The following is a 21,423-nucleotide window of genomic DNA, read 5'->3' on the forward strand; positions in this document are numbered from 1 at the left end:
GACCGGGTTCGACAACAAGATCGAGGCGTCATCTGCATATAGGCTAATCACATGAGTGTCCCGCCAAATTTAATCCCCTTGATATCCGGGTTATGGCGAAAATGGGAGGCCAAGGGCTCAATATAACGCAGAGAGGGGCAACACTGCACCCCAGTCTTGTGCCACTCTCTATTGGAAACCAGGATGAGGTATGGCCATTGACCCGCACCGTAGCCTTGGGAGACCGGTAGCAATTGAATATGCGCGTTCAGAACTTCTCACCCATCCCCACCCGCTCAAGGACTCTGTCTGGCCAATGGACCCTATCAAACGCCTTTTCTGCATCGATGGCAAGGAACATGTATTCCCCTGGCGTCCTAGTGGCTTTCTCTGAGGTGGAGTGCCTGTTTGGTATTGTCGCATGTTTGGTGTTGGGGAATAAAGCCCGCTTGATCTGGGTCTATCAGACCTGGTATATGGGGCGTAAGGCGGGCGGCTAAGATTCCAGTGTATAGCTTAATGTCCACTTTAAGAAGAGATGGGGCGATAAGCACCGCATTTCGTTTTCTCTTTGCCCGGCTTCGGGGTGGCCACTATTGAGACCTCTGGCATTTCTTCTGGAATGGCTCCAGGTTCTGCGAGTTGAGGAGTTTAGTGAGTATCGGGCTATCAGTGCGCAGAAAGTTTTGTAGAATATGGGCGAAAAGCTGCCGGGGCCTTTGGCAACTTTAAGGTGGGAGATTGCTGCGATGACCTCCTCTATCCAGATGTCCCTGTCTAGGGAAGCTGCCTGGGCCTCAAAGTGGACATGTCAGTGGCTGCTAGCTAACCAAAATCATCAGAAGATATGGGCGCACTAGCGTATAAGCGGGCATAAAAGTCGTGAAACTTCTCGACTGTTGTGGCATCCTCTGAGACGCAACTACCACCCCATCCCGGATCTCCTGGCCCTGCCTCTGTTGGGTCTCACCTAATATGTGGGCCAGAAGCTGACCGCATTTGTCACATCCGGTGTAGTAAACATGGCGCAACCGGAGGGCTGCGTGCTCTGCTCTGTCCTGGTCGAGGGCCACCAACTGTTTCCGCACTGCCATCAACTGACGCCACACCTGCAGCACCCCTGTCCGTTGGTGCATCTGTTCAAGCTCCTTCGTTTTTGGGGTGAATTCTTTCCTCTTACGCTCCCGTATTTCCCCCTCGGAGGACCGCTTTGAGCGCTGTCCATTGGGTGGCTAGGGACGTATCTGTGTTGTCATTGTGAGAATCTTTTATCATGCGTTTTAGTTCTACCACTGTGGCACGGTGTAGTAGGGTGTCGTGCAGGATGCTGCATGGGGGGGGGGGGGGAGTGAAGTGTTAAGGTGGATAGCACAGGTGCATGATCTGATAAAGAAGCTACCCCTATGTCTACAGTCGTCGCTAGCGCACGTAGTGTAGTAGAGGTCAGCAGGTAGTCCAGCCTGGCGTAGGTATTGCGTGCGTTAGAATAATAAGAGTATTCCTTGGAACTGGGATGGAAACTATGCCACAGGTCGATAAGGCCTCAGTCTCGTAAGCGTGTCAACCCTGCCTGTGACAGTGCCCCCGATTGCCCGGTGCGGTGACCAGATCTATCCACCACATTATCTGAAACCAGATTCAGATCTCCCCCCGTAGGATCCGCCTTTCCGTCGTGGCCGTTGCCTCAGTGAGTGCTGTGTGCAAAAACTTTTCTTGTCCTTCGTTAGGGCCATACACGGAGCCCACTGTGAACGTGAGGCCTCCTAAAGTGAATCGGTACGTGAGTAGCCTCCCCCTGATCTCGGCCTCCTTATGTAGGAGCTTACCTCGGAACCTCTGGGCGACTAATATAGCAACTCCCGGTGTGACTGCAGGAGAATAGCTGGGTTGGAAATCTACGGGACTTAAGCCGGTAACAATCTTTGGGTAAAAGATGCAGTAGGCATATATCTGCCTCAGTGCTTTCAAGACTGGATACGACAGCCCTGCGCTTGACAGGATTACATCCCTGCACATTCAGTGTAAGGACCTTAAGTGTGGTGGGAGTCATTCAGGCGGAAGTGGGTGATGGCCATGTGCACCGGCTAACGCCTACGTTTGTGCTCTCTGGGAACGAATCATGGTGCCGAATAGCTACTATTGCAGAACTGAGTTGCTAATATAGAAGAGTGGACAAGGGACCCCAAAGGAAACTACCCCACACAAATATCAAAGCAGAACTCTTCCGCGTGAAGCAGAAGTAAAGTGGTTAACAAATGTAACCACTAAATAGTCTGTCATCCGCAGATGAGCGAGTAAGTCATCATGGGGTAAAGATCAGAACCGGGGGCATCCCCCGCACCCCCACCGGCGGCCTGCTATTGTAGAAACGGGCAGCAAAGGAATGGGCAAGCCTCAGCCAGGCTGCGATTTTGCCAGTAGTAGTAGGGGGGGGGTGGTAGATGCCCAAATGCTACAGGCCTCGAATAGTGAACGGAGTTGGAACAGCTTGCTGTTCATCCAGAAGATCAGGCGAAATGGGTGATCCCAGCTGTAGGATATGCCCCGGTCACGGAGATGCGAGGTCACCGGTCGGTAGGTTCTCCTCTTGTGCAGGGTGAGGGCTGCTAGGTCTTGGTATAGTACAAGATTCTGCCTGCAGAAGGACAAGGGGTGCGTCTGTCTGGCTTTCTGAAGTATTTCCTCCTTGATTCTTCCTCCATACAATCGTTGGCCTGAGCTTTTGCAAACATCTTTCCGTGTTTTTTGGCTCTGGCCTCTGGAGGTGGTCATGGCATGCAGCTGTAGGCACCAGTCTCAGGCGCCAGATCGCTGTCTGCAAGAGAGGGCCAACCAAAGTCTAGTGTCTCCTGTCAGTGCCCGGAGTCCCCTGCTCTGAAGTCAGTCCGCAGCCCTGTACCCCAGCCTCTAACCGACACTCAAACCTCGGGGAGCTCCCACAAGTCTCTGTGCCAGGCGGGAGCAGGGGGAACACCCACCACCCTGATGCACCCAACGCAGGTCCTCCACGCCCCTGCTGTAGCCCCCTGGGCGCAAGGGGTCTGGAAGGTTCTGGCACCTCCAGTCGTGGGAGCGTGCAGGGATCTGTCGGTGCCCTGAGCGAGGCAGCCAAAGTCGGCAGGCTATGTATTGTGTGGCCAACCTCTCCTCCCGCTTCTCCGAGGGTCTGCAATGCCCAAGGCCCCTGGTGCGCCCCAAGTATAGCCGTTAGTTTGGGCCTCTGTCCGCTGTGAGCGTTGTCCCAGGCGCAGCCACTACAAGTGTCCGAGCCGCGGGCCGACCTTTCCCGCCGAGTTCCTCTGCAGACCGGCATACCTGGGGGGCCCGCTGCAGGGCCTAGTCGGGATGACGGTGGGGGGGATGGTAGCCAGTACACCGCCAGGTGGACTGCCGTTAGGCTGTTGCTGAAGGCAGGGCACTTGACCTCTCCCTGCGCAGCACGTTCACGCAGGGTCTGTGCGTCCTTTGCTCACCTCGGGGTGCTATTACAGGGGGGTTCACGCAGGGTCTGTGCGTGCTTTGCTCACCTCGGGGTGCTATTACAGGGGGTCCAGCTCTAGGTGTCGAAGCCGTGGTGAATCGGCTGCTTTATGCACTGGGTGGACTGCCTTCCGCCATTGAAGCCCATTCCCCGGGGTAGACTTTCCGCTCCTCTCCACTCCTCCCAGCACCGGGCACCCAGTGCGCCGGCCGTCCCTGAGGTGTATGGCTTGCCTGTGATGCGGCGGGCAGTGGCAGCAGTGATCTCCAATTCCTGGGGTGGCAGCAACAACTGGCGCCCGGCCGCGGCACAAGATGGCGCATCGGAGGGAGCAGCTCAGGGGTGCTGTAGTCTGTGCTGAGCGGACCAGTCAGCGCACTCAGGTTTCCACTCACTGGGCGACGTCCCTGTTGTCTGGCCTCCCATGGATGGAAGCAGATACTCCTACGGACTGCACCGATGTCTGGCCTTGCCCGCCGCCTCTGCTAATCTGCGATCCCGGGCAGGGCTTGACCACCGTTCAGCCCAGCGATTGCCTCCAGAGCCTTCACCACTTGCGGGGTCACCGCGTCAGCAGTCTGTTTGCTGTAGACTGCGAGATGCCATTGCTTTTCAAGGTCGCCGGCGGGAGTGAAGACACCGCACGTCCTATCTGTTTGCCATCTTGGCCACGCCCCCTTTTGTCTAGTTTTAAAATGTATATCCCCTCACAACATGGTTGTAAATAGAAATTAATCTAGAAATCCAATGAGATCTAGGAGTCTGCCCATCCGGGCAAAGAATCTTTAATATATTTAAAATAAGTCAATATTCAAGTGGGAACACATTACACTATAAAGGGGGAAGAAGGCAGACATTTGCAAACGCTTGGGTTAGTAAAGTATATAATTTTCCAAGCAAACGCATAAAGCAACACTGTACACTTTGACGCAATCATTTTTTAGGTCTCGCCTGGCGATAGCACCGCTGCTCTCGCCATGCGAGTGCTCTTTGTAATCGATTTCAAGATGTGCACACGTAGAGAGGGACAAAATTAACGTGCATGTGGACAGCCCAACGCCATCTTTGTTTACTCTCTCTACCCTTCCCTCCACCCTCATCCGTGCCCTGGCGCTGCCCGGCACCCTCCACACTCTGCTGCTTCCCAAAGTTCAGTCCGTGGCTAAAAAGCACTGTGCCATTATTCTCTCTGCGCTTCCCTCCCGATACCCCTGATCTCCCCCCCCCCCCCCCCCTGTCCTTCGCATCGCTGCTTTCTGTCAAGTTTTCAGCTCACTACTCCAAGTGTGAGTAAAGTAGAGATGGCTTCCATTCCCCTCTGCCCGCAGTCCTGCCCCTTCCCTCCACCCTCTCTCCATTTTATCTATTTATTCACCATTGCAGGCTACCTCACTGCTCCCTGTTTACAGCTCATGACAAAAGGAGAACGTGCCTAGCTCCACAGCCCATCTGCTCCACTCTACCCACCACACAACCTCCCGCCAGCAGCAGTGTTAAATGCTTGCAAACAAAACGAGCATTAAAAATGCAATAGGTCTCGCCTTTTAAGTTAAAGCCGTTTGCTTTGCTATACAATACCATTTGCAAAGGAAGTGGCTAACTTAATCAAAGGTGAGACCTATTGCAATGCTTGTTTTTACATTGTATGGTGCTAAGAAGTTGAGGGCATTTCAATCCCAAATAACAAGGTACCGGGGATCATCATCAGGACATAACATTATTTGCCTTGAGACTAATGCCTGTTGATCTCAATCAAGTCGGTGATTCCATGTCCAAAGTGGAACCGGGATGAACTAACTTTGCAGGCACCGGGCATGTGCCGTAAAGAGCACCCCAAGGAAGGTTTGGTAGCCCCAGAAGCTGGTGCAACACATTCGCGGCAAATAGATTTCCGGTTAGCAGGTACTATATATAGACAATGAATCACCTAGGTGCCACGGTCGGTCCGGATGGGTCCAATAGCACGCGGGCGAGCAGGAAAATCGCTCAATCGCCTGATGTGTACCGGATCGGGGCTACAAGTTTTAAGAGAACAGCATCCAGTAGCGTGCTTGCTCTGGAAACACTTATTTGCTCCACATTGGTGCAAGTTTCTAAGTCCAAATTGGGTACAAATTAATGGCTGGGGAGGTGGTTTTCCTCTGTACACGGTACGGTATCAAACACCTCCACCAAGCATGTATAGCCCTTGCAGCTGAGCAGCTGCACAGCCATGATTGCTTAGTAACTACAATTAGCATGTAGTGCTTATAGTTCTCCAGTATTGGGGTGTCTTTCATAGTTCTCTTCCAGGGGATCCTCATCAATAGTCATAAGCACTGAATATTCCCGCCCATGTGCGGGGACCCCGGAAATAATAAAATTATATATGTAAAAAACATACATATATACACAGCTCTGTATATGTATAAACATATATCATTTTTTCCAAGCAAATGCAGCTCCCATAAAAGGCTAGGCAATGTAAATATACACCTCCAATAACATATATATATATATATATATATATATATATATATATATATATATAAAGGTATAACAATACACCTAAATCTTTTTTTTTTTTTTTTTTTATGAGGTAAACACTCATGAGAAAGCAAAAAATAAAGAGAACAAACTGTGGAAAAACACAGATGTACAACACATTGCCAGCCTGCAGGCTGCATTGCAATATAATACCATAGAGACTAAAGCCCTGTACAGGTAAAAACTGGCACCGTGCCTTTAAGGCAGCCCTGACTTCCATATCCCATCATGCCTCAGGGGTGACAGTTAGGTCAGTTGTTCTTTCCGGCTCCTTCAGTCAGGACCCTGGAATTCAGCTCTCTTCTTTTTTGACTCTTTAGTCAAGAATTATTACTACTTTAAGATTTTTTGGACTTCTTCTTAGAACTTCTTTGAGGAAGTCTGTATCCTGTGTTTTTCTGACTGACTTTTTTGCTATTTTGTCAGAAAAATGCCTTCTTTATTTGTTCCATGTCCATCTTGTGGAAAAAAGAAGGCGGCTTCAGACACACATGAGGTGTGTATTATCTGTCTGCCGGACTCTCACTCTCCAGCAACATGCCATCATTGTGAAGACCTTTCCAAAAGGACTTTAAAGGAGAGGGAGAGGATTAGGCTGTATGGCCTAGCAGAACGGTCGACGTCGAAGCAGTTGGTCCCTGTTTGCTCCCCATCGACGTCGGGCTCGGCGTCGAAGACTCCAGCGGCGGGATCGTCGCTGAGAGGTGAGGAGTCAAGGGGAAGTCATGCTGCAAAGAGAAAATCGTCGTCGACTTTAGATTCAGCGTCGAAGCGGATGCGTTCGACGTCGACGGCGTCTAAAAGCTCGGCGTCGAGGACTCTGCGCCATAGTTCAACGTCGAAAAAGCATCTGTCGACGTCAAGAGAAGATCGATCGACGTCTGCACAGAGATATCGTTCGTCGTCGAAAGAAAGACATCGTTCGACGTCTAGGTCGGCGAGACATCATTCGACGTCGCAAGAAGTACGTAGACTATCTCCACAGTCGACGTCGAGACCAAGATCGCCATCAAGATCGCCGTCGAGGAAACATCGTTCGACGGCAAAGAGGCTTTCGACGTCGTCGGGAGCATTCGACGTCGAGACAGAAGTCTCCGTCAGGAGTGACGTCGAGGCAGACGCCTCCGTCAGGGCCGACGTCGACGCAGAGGCCTCCGTCGGAGTCGACGCAGAGGCCTCCGTCGGAGTCGACGCAGGGGCCTCCGTCGGAGTCGACGCAGGGGCCTCCGTCGGAGTCGACGCAGGGGCCTCCGTCGGAGTCGACGCAGGGGCCTCCGTCGGAGTCGACGCAGGGGCCTCCGTCGGAGTCGACGCAGGGGCCTCCGTCGGAGTCGACGCAGGGGCCTCCGTCGGAGTCGACGCAGGGGCCTCCGTCGGAGTCGACGCAGGGGCCTCCGTCGGAGTCGACGCAGGGGCCTCCGTCGGAGTCGACGCAGGGGCCTCCGTCGGAGTCGACGCAGGGGCCTCCGTCGGAGTCGACGCAGGGGCCTCCGTCGGAGTCGACGCAGGGGCCTCCGTCGGAGTCGACGCAGGGGCCTCCGTCGGAGTCGACGCAGGGGCCTCCGTCGGAGTCGACGCAGGGGCCTCCGTCGGAGTCGACGCAGGGGCCTCCGTCGGAGTCGACGCAGGGGCCTCCGTCGGAGTCGACGCAGGGGCCTCCGTCGGAGTCGACGCAGGGGCCTCCGTCGGAGTCGACGCAGGGGCCTCCGTCGGAGTCGACGCAGGGGCCTCCGTCGGAGTCGACGCAGGGGCCTCCGTCGGAGTCGACGCAGGGGCCTCCGTCGGAGTCGACGCAGGGGCCTCCGTCGGAGTCGACGCAGGGGCCTCCGTCGGAGTCGACGCAGGGGCCTCCGTCGGAGTCGACGCAGGGGCCTCCGTCGGAGTCGACGCAGGGGCCTCCGTCGGAGTCGACGCAGGGGCCTCCGTCGGAGTCGACGCAGGGGCCTCCGTCGGAGTCGACGCAGGGGCCTCCGTCGGAGTCGACGCAGGGGCCTCCGTCGGAGTCGACGCAGGGGCCTCCGTCGGAGTCGACGCAGGGGCCTCCGTCGGAGTCGACGCAGGGGCCTCCGTCGGAGTCGACGCAGGGGCCTCCGTCGGAGTCGACGCAGGGGCCTCCGTCGGAGTCGACGCAGGGGCCTCCGTCGGAGTCGACGCAGGGGCCTCCGTCGGAGTCGACGCAGGGGCCTCCGTCGGAGTCGACGCAGGGGCCTCCGTCGGAGTCGACGCAGGGGCCTCCGTCGGAGTCGACGCAGGGGCCTCCGTCGGAGTCGACGCAGGGGCCTCCGTCGGAGTCGACGCAGGGGCCTCCGTCGGAGTCGACGCAGGGGCCTCCGTCGGAGTCGACGCAGGGGCCTCCGTCGGAGTCGACGCAGGGGCCTCCGTCGGAGTCGACGCAGGGGCCTCCGTCGGAGTCGACGCAGGGGCCTCCGTCGGAGTCGACGCAGGGGCCTCCGTCGGAGTCGACGCAGGGGCCTCCGTCGGAGTCGACGCAGGGGCCTCCGTCGGAGTCGACGCAGGGGCCTCCGTCGGAGTCGACGCAGGGGCCTCCGTCGGAGTCGACGCAGGGGCCTCCGTCGGAGTCGACGCAGGGGCCTCCGTCGGAGTCGACGCAGGGGCCTCCGTCGGAGTCGACGCAGGGGCCTCCGTCGGAGTCTACGTCGAGGCAGGTGCCTCCGTCCTCACAGGTCTCCAAAGCTTTGGTGAGGTACATGAAGCCTCCGTCGAAGATAATCTCGACGTCGAGACAAGAAGCTCGGAGCCTCGAAGATTCGAGTCAAAGATCTCCGGTGATAGGCCTATCACCGTCGAGGCAGCCCTCTGTTGAGGGTACGCAGGAGGTGTCACATATTCGCCTCACGATTCGACCAGTCTCAAGGCGGAAATCTCCTCATAGACTGATATATACGACTCCTGAATCACCGCGTCTCATATCTATCTCGCCTTCAGGATCAGAGGGCTCAGGTTCAAGATCAGAATCACCAGAGCTTGTGCATCAATCTCCAGTACCTGCAAGAGAAAGTTCGCAGGAGGAGGACAATGCTGTACCTCAAAGTCCCGTAAGGGAGATGCCTCAGGACCCTGCTATGCCAGACGCAATAAAGGCATCGCTAACAAGAATAAGGGGCGTGGTATTCCCAGCGACACCGATCAGACCAAGATCTCGAGAAAGAGAATCCCGAAGTCACTCTCGAGCACCAAGAAGGCGATCCAGGTCTCCCTCCCGCAGAAGAGAGTCGACCAGATCAGAGAGAAGGCGCCGTAGGACCCCTTCTACCTCCCCTTCTTCCAGATCATCCAAAAGGGATTATTCACCGACACTCTCGGAGACGCCACCCTCTCGGGTATCTCCGGTAGATGATATTTCTACGTTTCAAGAAGTGTTGTGTAGAGGAGCTACAAAATTAAATATCCCTATGCCGGTTCAGGAGACCACTTCATCCATAATTTTTGAAACTCTTCATGAACGCACAGTGTCACGCCCTTTATTGCCGTTAGTCCCCGGTTTGCTACAACCGGTAATGGATATCTTTCTCACACCAGCAACCACCAAAACGGCGCCGGCGAGAATTCTAAAAAAGTACCGTCCAGCTCCGGAGGATCCTCTATTCCTAAATCGGATCCTCCACCGGACTCTGTCATCACCGCCGCTGCCAGGAAGACACATGCAGTAGCGGGATCTTCAACGGTACCACCAGATAAGGACAGTAAAACACAAGACTCCTGGGGGAGGAAAGTTTGCGGCTCAGCATCCTCAAGCCTTAAGGTGGCGAGTGCCTCGGCGCTTCTGGGGCGCTATGATAGGTCATTATGGGACTCTCTGCAGAGGTTCATTGACAAAGTTCCATCAGAGGACAGACGGGACTTTGAAGAGATTTTGCATGAGGGGAGTCTGGTTTCTAACCAGATCATAAGTGCAGCGGCAGACGGGGCAACACTGGCAGCGCATGAATATGCACATGGAGTCACAGCCAGAAGATCATCCTGGCTTAGATTGACGGCCTTGAAACCGGAAGCGCAGGCAAGAATTTTAAATCTGCCTTTCTCCGGTAGTTCTCTTTTTGGGTCCCATGCAGACGAAGAAATGGCCCGTATGAAAGCAGAGCTGGAGACCATGAAAGCTGTCGGGCTTGAAAAGAGAAAGTTTCGACGCCGCAAGGGAAATGACAGGCGCAGTTACCAACAGAGGGTTCAAACCCCTCATTGGCAAAAGAACCAGGACCAGCAAGGTCAAAAGAAACAGCAATACCAGTCTCGCAAGCCATCCAGGGGACGAGGTAACAGGCAGTCTAATGCTGGAAACAAAGCTCCGGGGAAGCAATGAGAAGCCGCTTCCTCCGATGCTGTCCACCGCTCCGGTGGGAGGAAGTGTTGCACATCATCTTCCAGAGTGGCAATCCATCACAAAGGACAAGTGGGTACTGAATATACTGCGTCATGGGTGCTCGCTTCGTTTCAAAAGTCACCCCCCATCGATTCCTCCTGTCAATTCATCCCAGCATCTAAAGCAGCTCAGAGAAGAGGTAGCGACGCTACTACTCAAATCTGCAATAGAGAAAGTGCCCATAAACCAGAGAGGAAAGGGAGTTTACTCCAGATACTTTCTCATCCAAAAGAGGAGTGTGAAGGTAGAGTTCAGACCCATTTTAGACCTACGGATACTGAACAAGCACATAAGAAAGGAAAAATTTCGCATGCTGGCGCTCCACCAAATATATCCTCTTCTCCGGATGGGCGATTGGATGTGTTCACTGGACCTTCAGGATGCATATTTCCATATTCCCATCCTAAGGAATCATCGAAAATTTCTCAGGTTTGTGGTAGGCAACTCTCACTATCAGTTCAAAGTCCTCCCTTTTGGCCTGAAGTCAGCTCCTCGGGTATTCACAAAATGCGTGGCAGTAGTAGCGGCTGCTCTGAGACGCGCAGGAGTCTTCGTCTATCCCTACCTAGACGACTGGCTAATAAAGGGCTCATCACCACAGAATGTGCGGTCACAGCTGTCGCTATGCCTGAACTTATGTCGCAAGTTGGGTCTCAGAGTGAATGTCAAAAAGTCCAATTTTTCACCAACGCAGAGGATCCACTACCTGGGTGCAACTATAGACTCCGTAGTAGGAAAAGTGTTTCCTTCGGAGGAAAGACAGTCATCCATTATGCTAAAAGGCAGACAGATCATAACCAGCAATCTGTCGTCGGCAAGGCGAATCTCATCTCTGCTAGGGGCCATGGCATCCTGCATCTTCCTAGTGCCCAATGCCAGGCTAAGGATGCGTCCTCTCCAGCAAGATCTCGAGGACAAATGGGATCAAAGGAACTCCCTGTGGGAAGAAAAGGTTTGCCTCTCCTCTGCAGCCAAACAGTCAGTCAAGTGGTGGCTGAAGCCAAGGAATCTACAAGTGGGGATCCCCTTCCATCAAGAACCCCCAATTCAGACTTTAATCACCGACGCATCCCTTCAGGGATGGGGTGCGCATTTTGGGACGCTGCAAACTCAGGGACGGTGGTCCAGCAGCGAGCAGTTGTACCACATCAACATGCTGGAGCTCAGGGCAGTCCACCTAGCCCTCAAAGCGTTCCTGCCTGCGATCACGACGAGTACCATTCTAGTACAGACGGACAATACCACCACAATGTACTACCTGAACAAGCAGGGGGGGTACTCGATCCAGAACGCTCTCGCTGGAAGCTCAGTCCCTGTGGCACTGGATCCTAGCAAGGAACATCTCATTGAAAGCGGTGCACCTACCAGGAGAACTCAACGTGCAAGCAGACTTGCTCAGTCGGCATTTTCAAGAACCAGAGGACTGGGTGAAAAACGACGAGGTGTTAGACATCTTCGAGGAATGGGGGCGCCCGCAAGTGGACCTCTTTGCGGACGAGCAAAACACAAAATGCCGAGGCTTCGCCTCAAGATACCATCGACCAGGATCCCTAGGGAATGCCCTTTTGATCAATTGGTCGAATGCCCTTTTGATCAATTGGTCAATGACATTTGTGTACGCTTTTCCGCCTCTCCCACTAATTCCCAAGGTGGTGACCAAGCTACAGAATTCATCTGCCAAGATGATCCTCATAGCACCGGACTGGCCGAGGCAGTGGTGGTACACGGATCTCCTACACATGTCGATCCGCCCCCACAAGCGGCTGCCGTGCAGGCCGGACTTGTTATCCAAGATGCAGGGGAAGATTTACCATCCCAGCCTTCCCTCGCTGAGCTTAACAGCATGGCTCCTGAAGTCCTCCAGTATGGCCATCTGAACCTCCCTCAAGAGTGTATGTCCATACTGAAGGAAGCCAGGAGGCCTTCGACAAGACACTCCTACTTCTGTAAGTGGAAAAGATTTTATATATGGTGTGCTCAGCATCATTATGATCCCACTAAATGCCAGGAGGATGTAATTTTGCCCTATCTTCTACATTTAGCAAGGGCAGGGTTGAAATTTTCATCCATAAAGGTTCACCTAGCAGCCATAACAGCATACAGGCGTTCGCCTTCACAGCAGTCATTTTTTAAAGTGCAGGTAGTGAAGGATTTCTTGCAAGGACTCAAAGTCTATCCCGCTGTTAGACCTCCCTCTCCTTCCTGGGAGCTAAACTTGGTTCTGTCGAAGCTCATGGGTTCGCCTTTTGAACCTATTCTTAAGGCTACCCTACAGCACCTCACATGGAAGACAGCATTTTTAATAGCCATCACTTCAGCACGGAGGGTCAGTGAGATACAGGCCCTCTGTTCTAAAGAACCCTACACAATTTTTCATCTAAATAGGGTGGTGATGAGAACTCATCCTTCGTTTCTACCCAAGGTGGTATCGGAATTTCATGTAAACCAAGCCATCTCCTTACCAACCTTTTTTCCCAACCCCTCCTCTCCGGCAGAGAGGGCGTTGCATTCTCTAGATGTCAAAAGGGTCCTAAAATTCTACCTAGATAGGACTAAGAATGTCAGGAAATCTGATCAATTGTTTGTGAACTATGGGGTTGTCCGTATGGGCTTTGCTGCATCCAAACGTTCCATTGCTAGGTGGATTGTTTCAAGTATTACATTGGCCTACCAACTGGCTCAGAAACCATTGGGGGCGCGCCCTAAAGCGCATTCGACAAGAGGAAAAGCGGCTACCGCGGCTTTTCTCAATAATGTCCCACTCTCCGAGATCTGCAAGGCAGCCACTTGGAGGTCTGTCCACACTTTTACCAGGCATTATTGTCTGGATTCGGACACCAGAGCAGACACTCCAGTAGGACAAGCCTCCTTGAGGAATCTGTTCCATGCATAATCATTTTCATGATTCTCTTTCTCCATGGGTGATACAACCTTAGTTTCATTTGCCTGCTGGTGGAAGGGGAGCTTGCTACTCTATTCAGTGCTTAGGACTATTGATGAGGATCCCCTGGAAGAGAAGGGTAAGTTACTTACCTGTAATCCTAGTTCTCTTCCAGGGGTATCCTCATCAAAGTCCTAAGCAACCCACCCACCTCCCCAGGCAAATGAGAAGAAGTGTATTATTCATTATGGAAAGGATATATCTTTGTGTTTAGGACTACGGTCCCGCAAAGAACAACTGACCTAACTGTCACTCCTGAGGCATGATGGGATATGGAAGTCAGGGCTGCCTTAAAGGCACGGTGCCAGTTTTTACCTGTACAGGGCTTTTTAGTCTCTATGGTATTATATTGCAATGCAGCCTGCAGGCTGGCAATGTGTTGTACATCTGTGTTTTTCCACAGTTTGTTCTCTTTATTTTTTGCTTTCTCATGAGTGTTTACCTCATAAAAAAAAAAAAGAGATTCAGGTGTATTGTTATACCTTTATTTATTTATGTGTGTTATTGGATGTGTATATTTACATTGCCTAGCCTTTTATGGGAGCTGCATTTGCTTGGAAAAAATGATATATGTTTATACATATACAGAGCTGTATATATGTATGTTTTTTACATATATAATTTTATTATTTCCGGGGTCCCCGCACATGGGCGGGAATATTCAGTGCTTATGACTTTGAGGATACCCCTGGAAGAGAACTAGGATTACAGGTAAGTAACTTACCCATTCACATGCTTGAATATTCCCCGTCGTCGGAGTGGGAGTCCCACGGTAAATAATATAGCAATATATACAGCCATTATATATATATATATATATATATATATATATATATATATATATATATATATATATATATATATATATATATATATATATATATTCACTGAAAAAACCATAGGTTTCACACATGTTATAGTTAGCTGGACATTTTACTGATAAAAAAACCTATGAAATTCCCCCGTTGTAGTTAGTGCAGGCAACTATGACTCAAGTGACCGCAATCCTCTGCTGATGCTAATACTGTATTTAGACACTTATTTGCCCATGTCTTCTTCCATTAAATTTAAGCTATACATATATTACAAATATTTTTTTTTCATAAAGACCCACATGTCATCAGCAGAGGATTGCGGTCGCGTGAGTTAGTTGCCTGCACTAACTATAACGGGGGAATTTCATAGGTTTTTTTATCAGTAAAATGTCCAGCCAACTAACATGTGTGAAACCTATGGTTTTTTCAGTGAATTTGCAAGGTTTTTTTAAATGCTAATTCTAACTATAACGTGTGTGAAACCTATGGGTTTTTCAGTGAATTTGTACGGTTTTTTAAATGGTAAGTTACTTTACGCCATTCGTGGCGTGCGCGCCCACTTAACGCAGTTCGTTGCTTTGCGCACCGTGCGCCCACTTAACGCAGTTCGTTCCGTGCGCGCACGGTCCGCTTCGCGCACAGTGAGCACGCGGTGCGCTTTGCGCACCGTGCGCCCACTTTACGCAGTTAGTGCCGTGCAGGCACGGGCACGCGGTGCGCTATGCGCACCGCGTGCCCACGTTACGCTGGATGGGCCATGTACGCACGATACGCTTCGCGCACATGGAGGACATATTATGCGCTTCGTTGTGCAAGGTAAACTTTTACATTTTCATTGACATATATGACATGCACAAATGGTGCCCTTCGGGCACCATTTACACACGGGGTGGGGAGAGTATGGTTGATTTTGTTTAAAAAAAACTTTTTCATTTTCAGACTGATATTAAGCATGCACAAATGATGCCCTTCAGGCACCATTTGCACATGGGGTGGGGAGAGTATGGTTAATTTAAAAATTTTTTTTTTTACCATACACGTACGGTAAGCATAATCGGCGATTTTGCAAAAAAAAAATAAATTGACTTTTTGGCCTTGGGGGTTCTTTGGGGACACCATCAACAAGGCTAGGGGGTTAGGAGCTGTCTAAACAGCCCCTTTACATGTTTTTTGGCTTTGTTTTTCCTCTTCCCCCCCCCCCCCCCCCCTTCAGAGTGCGAGAGAGAAAATGGCAGCCGCCGCTTCCTGGTTTCGACCGATTCGAATGTTTACTAAGATCTAACAGCCAATCAGAATCGCGCACGTCACCGTACGCGTACGGTAAGCTTACCGTAAGCGCACGGTAAGCGCACCGTAAGCTGCCACAGATATATATTGATTTAAATGCTATTTTCTCAGGAACTACTGAACAGATTTACACCAGACCTACAAAAGGCACTTCCTTGACCTGAGGACTACCTCTCTGCCAAATTTCAAGTAACTCTGTTCAGCCGTTCGGGCTGTAGCTGTGCCTAAAGGTCCTATGGAAAAATGCATGGGAAAAACGTGTTTTGGGACCCCCCCTTTTTTCTCAGCCCCCGCTTGACGAATCCCCCCCCCCCCCGAGACTTTCAGGGTAGTATATATATATATATATATATATATATATATATATAATCTATCCCCTACTGGCGGTAGAGTTTTGTAGAAAAAGTTCTACAAAACTTACATTTTGCCACTTCATGATCTGGGTACCAACAGTAAATACACTTACTGTGTGGGTCCTCAGAAAATAAACGCAGCTTTCCACACGAAGGACATGGTCTAAACAAAGATTTCTTACTTGAAGACATTCTGACTGACAAAAACTGAGCAGAGCTCAGGGAGACTCCCTGTCACACGATGTGCGGTAGAAAATCTGAGGTGAGGAGAAGGTTCTAGAGAGGAGCTGGCGCCTGATTGGCCGTACTAACATAATGACAGAGATAGACTACGAATGTCTTTTCTCTTTCCATCTATCTCTATGGAGATTCCATATAGGGACATTCTTGATGGTATCACTTGCTTATAATAAGCAAGTGATACCATCAAGAATGTCCCTATATGGAATCTCCATAGAGATTCATGGAAAGAGAAAAAAGACATTCGTAGTCTATCTCTGTCATTATGTTAGTACGGCCAATCAGGCGCCAGCTCCTCTCTAGAACCTTCTCCTCAGAGCTCCTCACCTCAGATTTTCGTAGCACCAAAGTGACCTTTAGAGTGTATGAGGAGAAGAGAGCCTCTGAAGGGAGGAGGGAGGGTCGCATGTGAATCTATGAAAGACACCAATACTGGAGAACCACCTGTTTACAGGTAAGTAACAATTGTTGTTCTCCAGTATTGGGGTGTCTTTCATAGATTCACATGCTTGAATATAGAATAGCTAGCAGTAACAATCATCATTGTTTCCATGATCACACAGCTTCGAAATTGTAATGACAATCAATCTTCTTATGCATATGACAGTACTGAATAACTGTAATAGTATAAATGCATCGTATGTCAATTATAAATGGAAACAAAATGGAGGCGGGAGGAAGAGGCTCACCTTATTTAAAAAGATTGCGTAGCACTGCTTGTCCTACTGCAGAGTCCTCCTCGCTTAATGTTGCCAAGCAGTAGTGCTTAGTAAACGTGTGTCTGGTCGACCACGCAGCTGCTCTGCAGATGTGTTGCAAAGGTACTCCAGCAAATAAGGCAGTAGATGATGATACTGCCCTAGTGGAGTGCGCTCTCACTGAAGACTGTAGGGGTTTGTTTGCCTTTTGGTGGCAGAAAACAATAGCTGCCGAAATCCAGCGTGCAATCGTCGGCTTAGTAACCTAACGTCCATATGCTATAAAAAATTGATCGGATTTTCAAAACTAACTTGTCCTACTGATGTCGAATTTTAGGCATCGCTTCACGTCCAAAGAGTGCAATCTTTGCTCTGCAGGTGTCTGAGGATTGGCAAAGGTCTTTAATATTACTGGTTCATTAATATGAAAATCAGTAGGCACCTTGGGTAGGAATGATGGATTGGTGCGCAACACTACAGCATCCGGTTTGAACTGCAGGAACGGAGGTTTGACGGTAAAAGCATGAATGTCACTGACACAACGTGAAGACGTTAATGCCAGAAGTAGTGCGACCTTCCAAGTTAGATATTTTAAGTCGGCCTTGTGAATGGGCTCGAACGGAGGTCTCATCAATTGCGCCAACACAACGTTAAGATGCCACAACGGAGGAGGGCGCCGTACTGGCGGAAATTTTCGGAATAAGCCTTTAAAGAATTGGCGGATTATTCTTGAGGAACAAAGGGAATTTGATCGATCCTGCCGGAAACGGGAAATTGCTGCTAGGAAAACCCGTAAGGTTGCATGAGACAGTCCAGAATTAGCTAGGTGCAAGAAGAAAGGTAGTAATTGGTGCGCCGTGGAGTGTATCGGGTGGACTCCGTTAGAAGCACACCAGTGGCAGAATCTTTTCCATTTGAACTTGTACGTCCTGATTGTAGAGGGTGCTCTTGCTTGGGCCAAAATATCCCTACAATCCTGCGGGATGTCTAGATGGGCGAACTCATGGTGTTCAGGTTCCAGGCCGATAAGCTCAGTGAGGAGGGATTTGGATGACAAATTCTCCCTTCGCTCATTGTGAGCAGATCTGTCCGATGTTGCAGGAGGATTGGTTGACATTGGGACATCAGGAGCAGTTCTGAGAACCACGCTTGTCGGGGCCAGCGTGGGGCTATTAGAATCAGGTGGCAAGGCTGTCTCTTCATCTTCCAAAGGACCCGAGGTATGAGGGGAATTGGAGGAAAGGCATACGCAAATAGATTGCACCAGTTTATCAAAAGGGCATTCCCCAGCGACTCCTTGTGGGGATGCCAGCTTGCATAATTCTGGCATTTCCGGTTCTCCGGCGTAGCAAAGAGATCCAGTTGCGGACGACCCCATAGTTGGAATATCCTCGAGTGGGTCGGTGTAATTCCCACTCGTGGGTCGACGAGGAGGACCTGCTCAGGGAATCCGCTAGGACATTGGATACTCCTGGCAGGTGTACTGCTGTAATCATGATTTGATGACTGAGAGACCAGTCCCAAATTCTTTGAGCTAACCTGGACAGACTTGGGGATTTTGTTCCGCCCTGTTTGTTCACATAGTGCATACAGGTTGTGTTGTCTGTCTGTATTAGCACTGACTCTCCTTGGATCAAGGGCAGAAAGGACTTTAGAGCGAGATAAATCTCCCATCAACTCCAACCTGTTGATGTGCCAAGTTCTTTGGTGTGTTGACCATCTCCCTTTTACCGAGAGATCCTCCAAATGTGCACCCCATCCCTCTAATGAGGCGTCTGTCGTGATTGTCCAGTCCGGCGGAACCGACAGAAAAGACGTGCCTTCTGTCAAGTTGGCTGGATTTGTCCACCATGCGAGTGCTGACCTCATTTGATCTGAGACACGTACCATGTCGTGGAAAGGACCCGTTACTTGACGCCACTGAACATCCAGTGCTTCCTGAATAGGACGTGTTCTCAGCCTGCAATGGGGAACTAAGGCAATGGAGGATGACGCCATCCCCAGAAACTATTTTAACAATCTCACAAACTGACTCTTTTGACTTGATCAAAGCCACCAGCCGTAGAATCTTTTGCAGACGCTCTTGGGAAAGAAACGCTCTTGCTGATACCGTTTCCAGAGTTGCTCCCAGAAAATCCCTTTGCTGAGCAGGATGAGGTTGGGATTTCGCTGCATTTATGGACAGACCTAATGAGCGAAACACGTTCTGGCATAGAAGTATGTGTTGTCTTAGGTGAGTGCTTGACTGAGATTTCAGGAGAAAATCGTCCAGATATGGAAAAATTTGCACTCCCTGGAGTCGCAGAAACGCTATTACTGGAGCTAGCACCTTCGTGAACACACGAGGGGCCGAGCGCAGACCAAACGGTAACACTTTGAATTGGTAATCGTGTTGACCCACTCGAAAGCGCAGGAACTTGCGATGCCTTTGTAATATAGGAATATGAAAATAGGCATCCTGGAGATCTATAGTTGCCATGAAATCTTCCTGCGAGAGTAGACGCAAGATGTCTACTAGCGTCATCATACGAAAGGATTGGCTCTTTAGGTATTTGTTTAGTGCCCTTAGATCGAGGATGGGCCTCCACTCTCCGTTCTTTTGTGATCAGAAAGAATCGGGAATAAAAACCCTTTCCCCTTTGAGATACTGGCACCAATTCTACAGCTCCCTTCTGCTTTAGAAGTCTAACTTGATGCAAAAGTTCTTTCATGTGAGCAGGTGGTGGTCCGGAGGGTGGTGTGGAAGGAGGGAATTTGGTGAATTCTAAGGCATGTCCTTTTTTCACAATGTCCAAAACCCAACGGTCCCTTGTGATGGAGGACCATTGAGAAAAGAACAGAGATTCGACCTCCAACCTTGCATGTCCGGAAAGAGTCTGTCTTTTAGATGAATTTCCTCTGTATGAGGATTTCCCTCTATACGACTTGGAGGCCTGCTGTCGTGAAGATTGCTGTTGCTGGCCATTTGAATATTGGTTGGATCCTTGATTATAGGGTCTGTATTGATTACTACCCCTTCGAAAATTTGAGGAGGTGCCGCGTCCGCGTGCACCACGAAAATTTTGCCTTTGAAATTGTAGGTTTCCTAAGGATCTAGCTGTTTCAGTATCCTTTATGGACTGGAGCGCCTCATCAACGTGACTTCCAAATAACGCCTCGCCGTCGTAAGCCATGTTAAGGATCATGGACTGTACCTCCTGACGAAAGGATGTTGATCTTAACCATCCTTGCCTGCACAGAACAGCCGCTCCGGCAAGCTGACGGAACCCCGTGCAGGCGATGTCTACTGCACAATCAATTATCTCCGCCGATGCTGCTTCTCCCTCTTGAAGCAACTTCATTGCTTCTGCCTTAGATGGCTCCGGCAACTCTTGCAGCACATCTGAAATATCAGCCCACACTTGTCGGTCATAGCGACCCAAAATGGCCAAGGCATTAGCTGCTCTAACCACAGTAGAGGCCATTGAAGAGAACTTACGCCCTATGGCATCCATTCGACGTCTGTCACGATCCGGTGGTGCGGTGACAGTCGACGCCGGATTTTTTGCCTTACGTTGCGCTGCCTGCGTAACGACTGACTCCGGTTTAGCCTGTCCCGTGAGGCATGCTGGGGTTCCTATTGGTGCCTTATATTTCTTCTCTAAACGAGGCACCTGTGCCGGCAAGGTATTCGGTGTTTGCATCAACTTCTTGCCTTCTTCCCAAATAAATTCCACAATAGGAATGGCATAAGTCTGTTTAAAAGGTTGACTCTTAAAATCATACAGGAAACAATCTTCCTCTCTGCGCTCCGTTGTCAGTTTAAAACGTTGCGCCGTCCTCTCCATTAGTTGGTGAAAGTTCGCTATGTCCACTGGAGGTGAATCCCCTGTTACTATCTGCGAGGGGGATGGAGTTTGTCTGTTTTTATATGATTACTTATGTGTATGTATATATATATAATTATGGCTGTATATATTGCTATATTATTTACCGTGGGACTCCCACTCCGACGACGGGGAATATTCAAGCATGTGAATCTATGAAAGACACCAATACTGGAGAACCACCTGTTTACAGGTAAGTAACAATTGTTCTTCCTAATCGAACAGGCACCATGACCCTTTCATACTATCCAATGTTGATTAAGAGGGTTTTTCTCTGTATATCCATGTGGTACAAAGTTGGGTTGGTTCCTACAAATCTGAGGAGAATTTCAAACATCCTTTAGCTTTGAGGTACATATGACACTTTGTTCATGAGTGTTTGTTGGTTTTGAAGTAGGTGAACTGACCTTGAGCCTTTGTCTTTTAGTTTGCTGGCCTAGACTTGAATTCAGCTGATGGTCAGAGTGGTGGTGGAACAACAAGCAGTAAGTACTATTCGTAAACTTGTATTTGTATGATTAGTTTTTTCTTTTTGGTTTCTGTGAAGGTGCATTTGTTGAAAGTTCAATGAACTAAGTTGCTTTGTTAACTCTAATGAGAACACTCGCTTAAAACTACTTTAAAGTTATGAACCTCCTCCTAGAGTGACATAGAGTGCAATTCAAACAATGGTACAAGAATGTGGCCAAGCAATGGCCAGTGACTGATGCTTTTGCAATCATTTAGCCATCTCCTTTGAATTGAAAGTACTACAAAAGGTGAAAGCTACTCTACTTTTACTAGACATGCCTTCCACGTGCAGGCATCACAGGACAAAGTTTAAAACCAAATATATATTTTGATTTATAAATAAACA

The 21,423-nt window shown here is 50.1% G+C and overlaps 1 protein-coding gene across 1 annotated transcript in view; it reads left to right on the plus strand.

The window, feature by feature from the left end:
• The window catches only part of DDX3X (DEAD-box helicase 3 X-linked), a 545,023-nt gene that overhangs the window by 14,656 nt on the left and 508,944 nt on the right, over nt 1-21,423 (plus strand). The window contains exon 2 of the mRNA XM_085622939.1: nt 20,995-21,052. Within this exon, the coding sequence (XP_085479065.1) occupies nt 20,995-21,052 (58 nt within the window). The remainder of the gene's footprint in view (nt 1-20,994; nt 21,053-21,423) is intronic.

Source organism: Triturus cristatus, chromosome 8, assembly GCF_964204655.1.
Source record: "Triturus cristatus chromosome 8, aTriCri1.1, whole genome shotgun sequence".
NCBI lineage: Eukaryota > Metazoa > Chordata > Amphibia > Caudata > Salamandridae > Triturus > Triturus cristatus.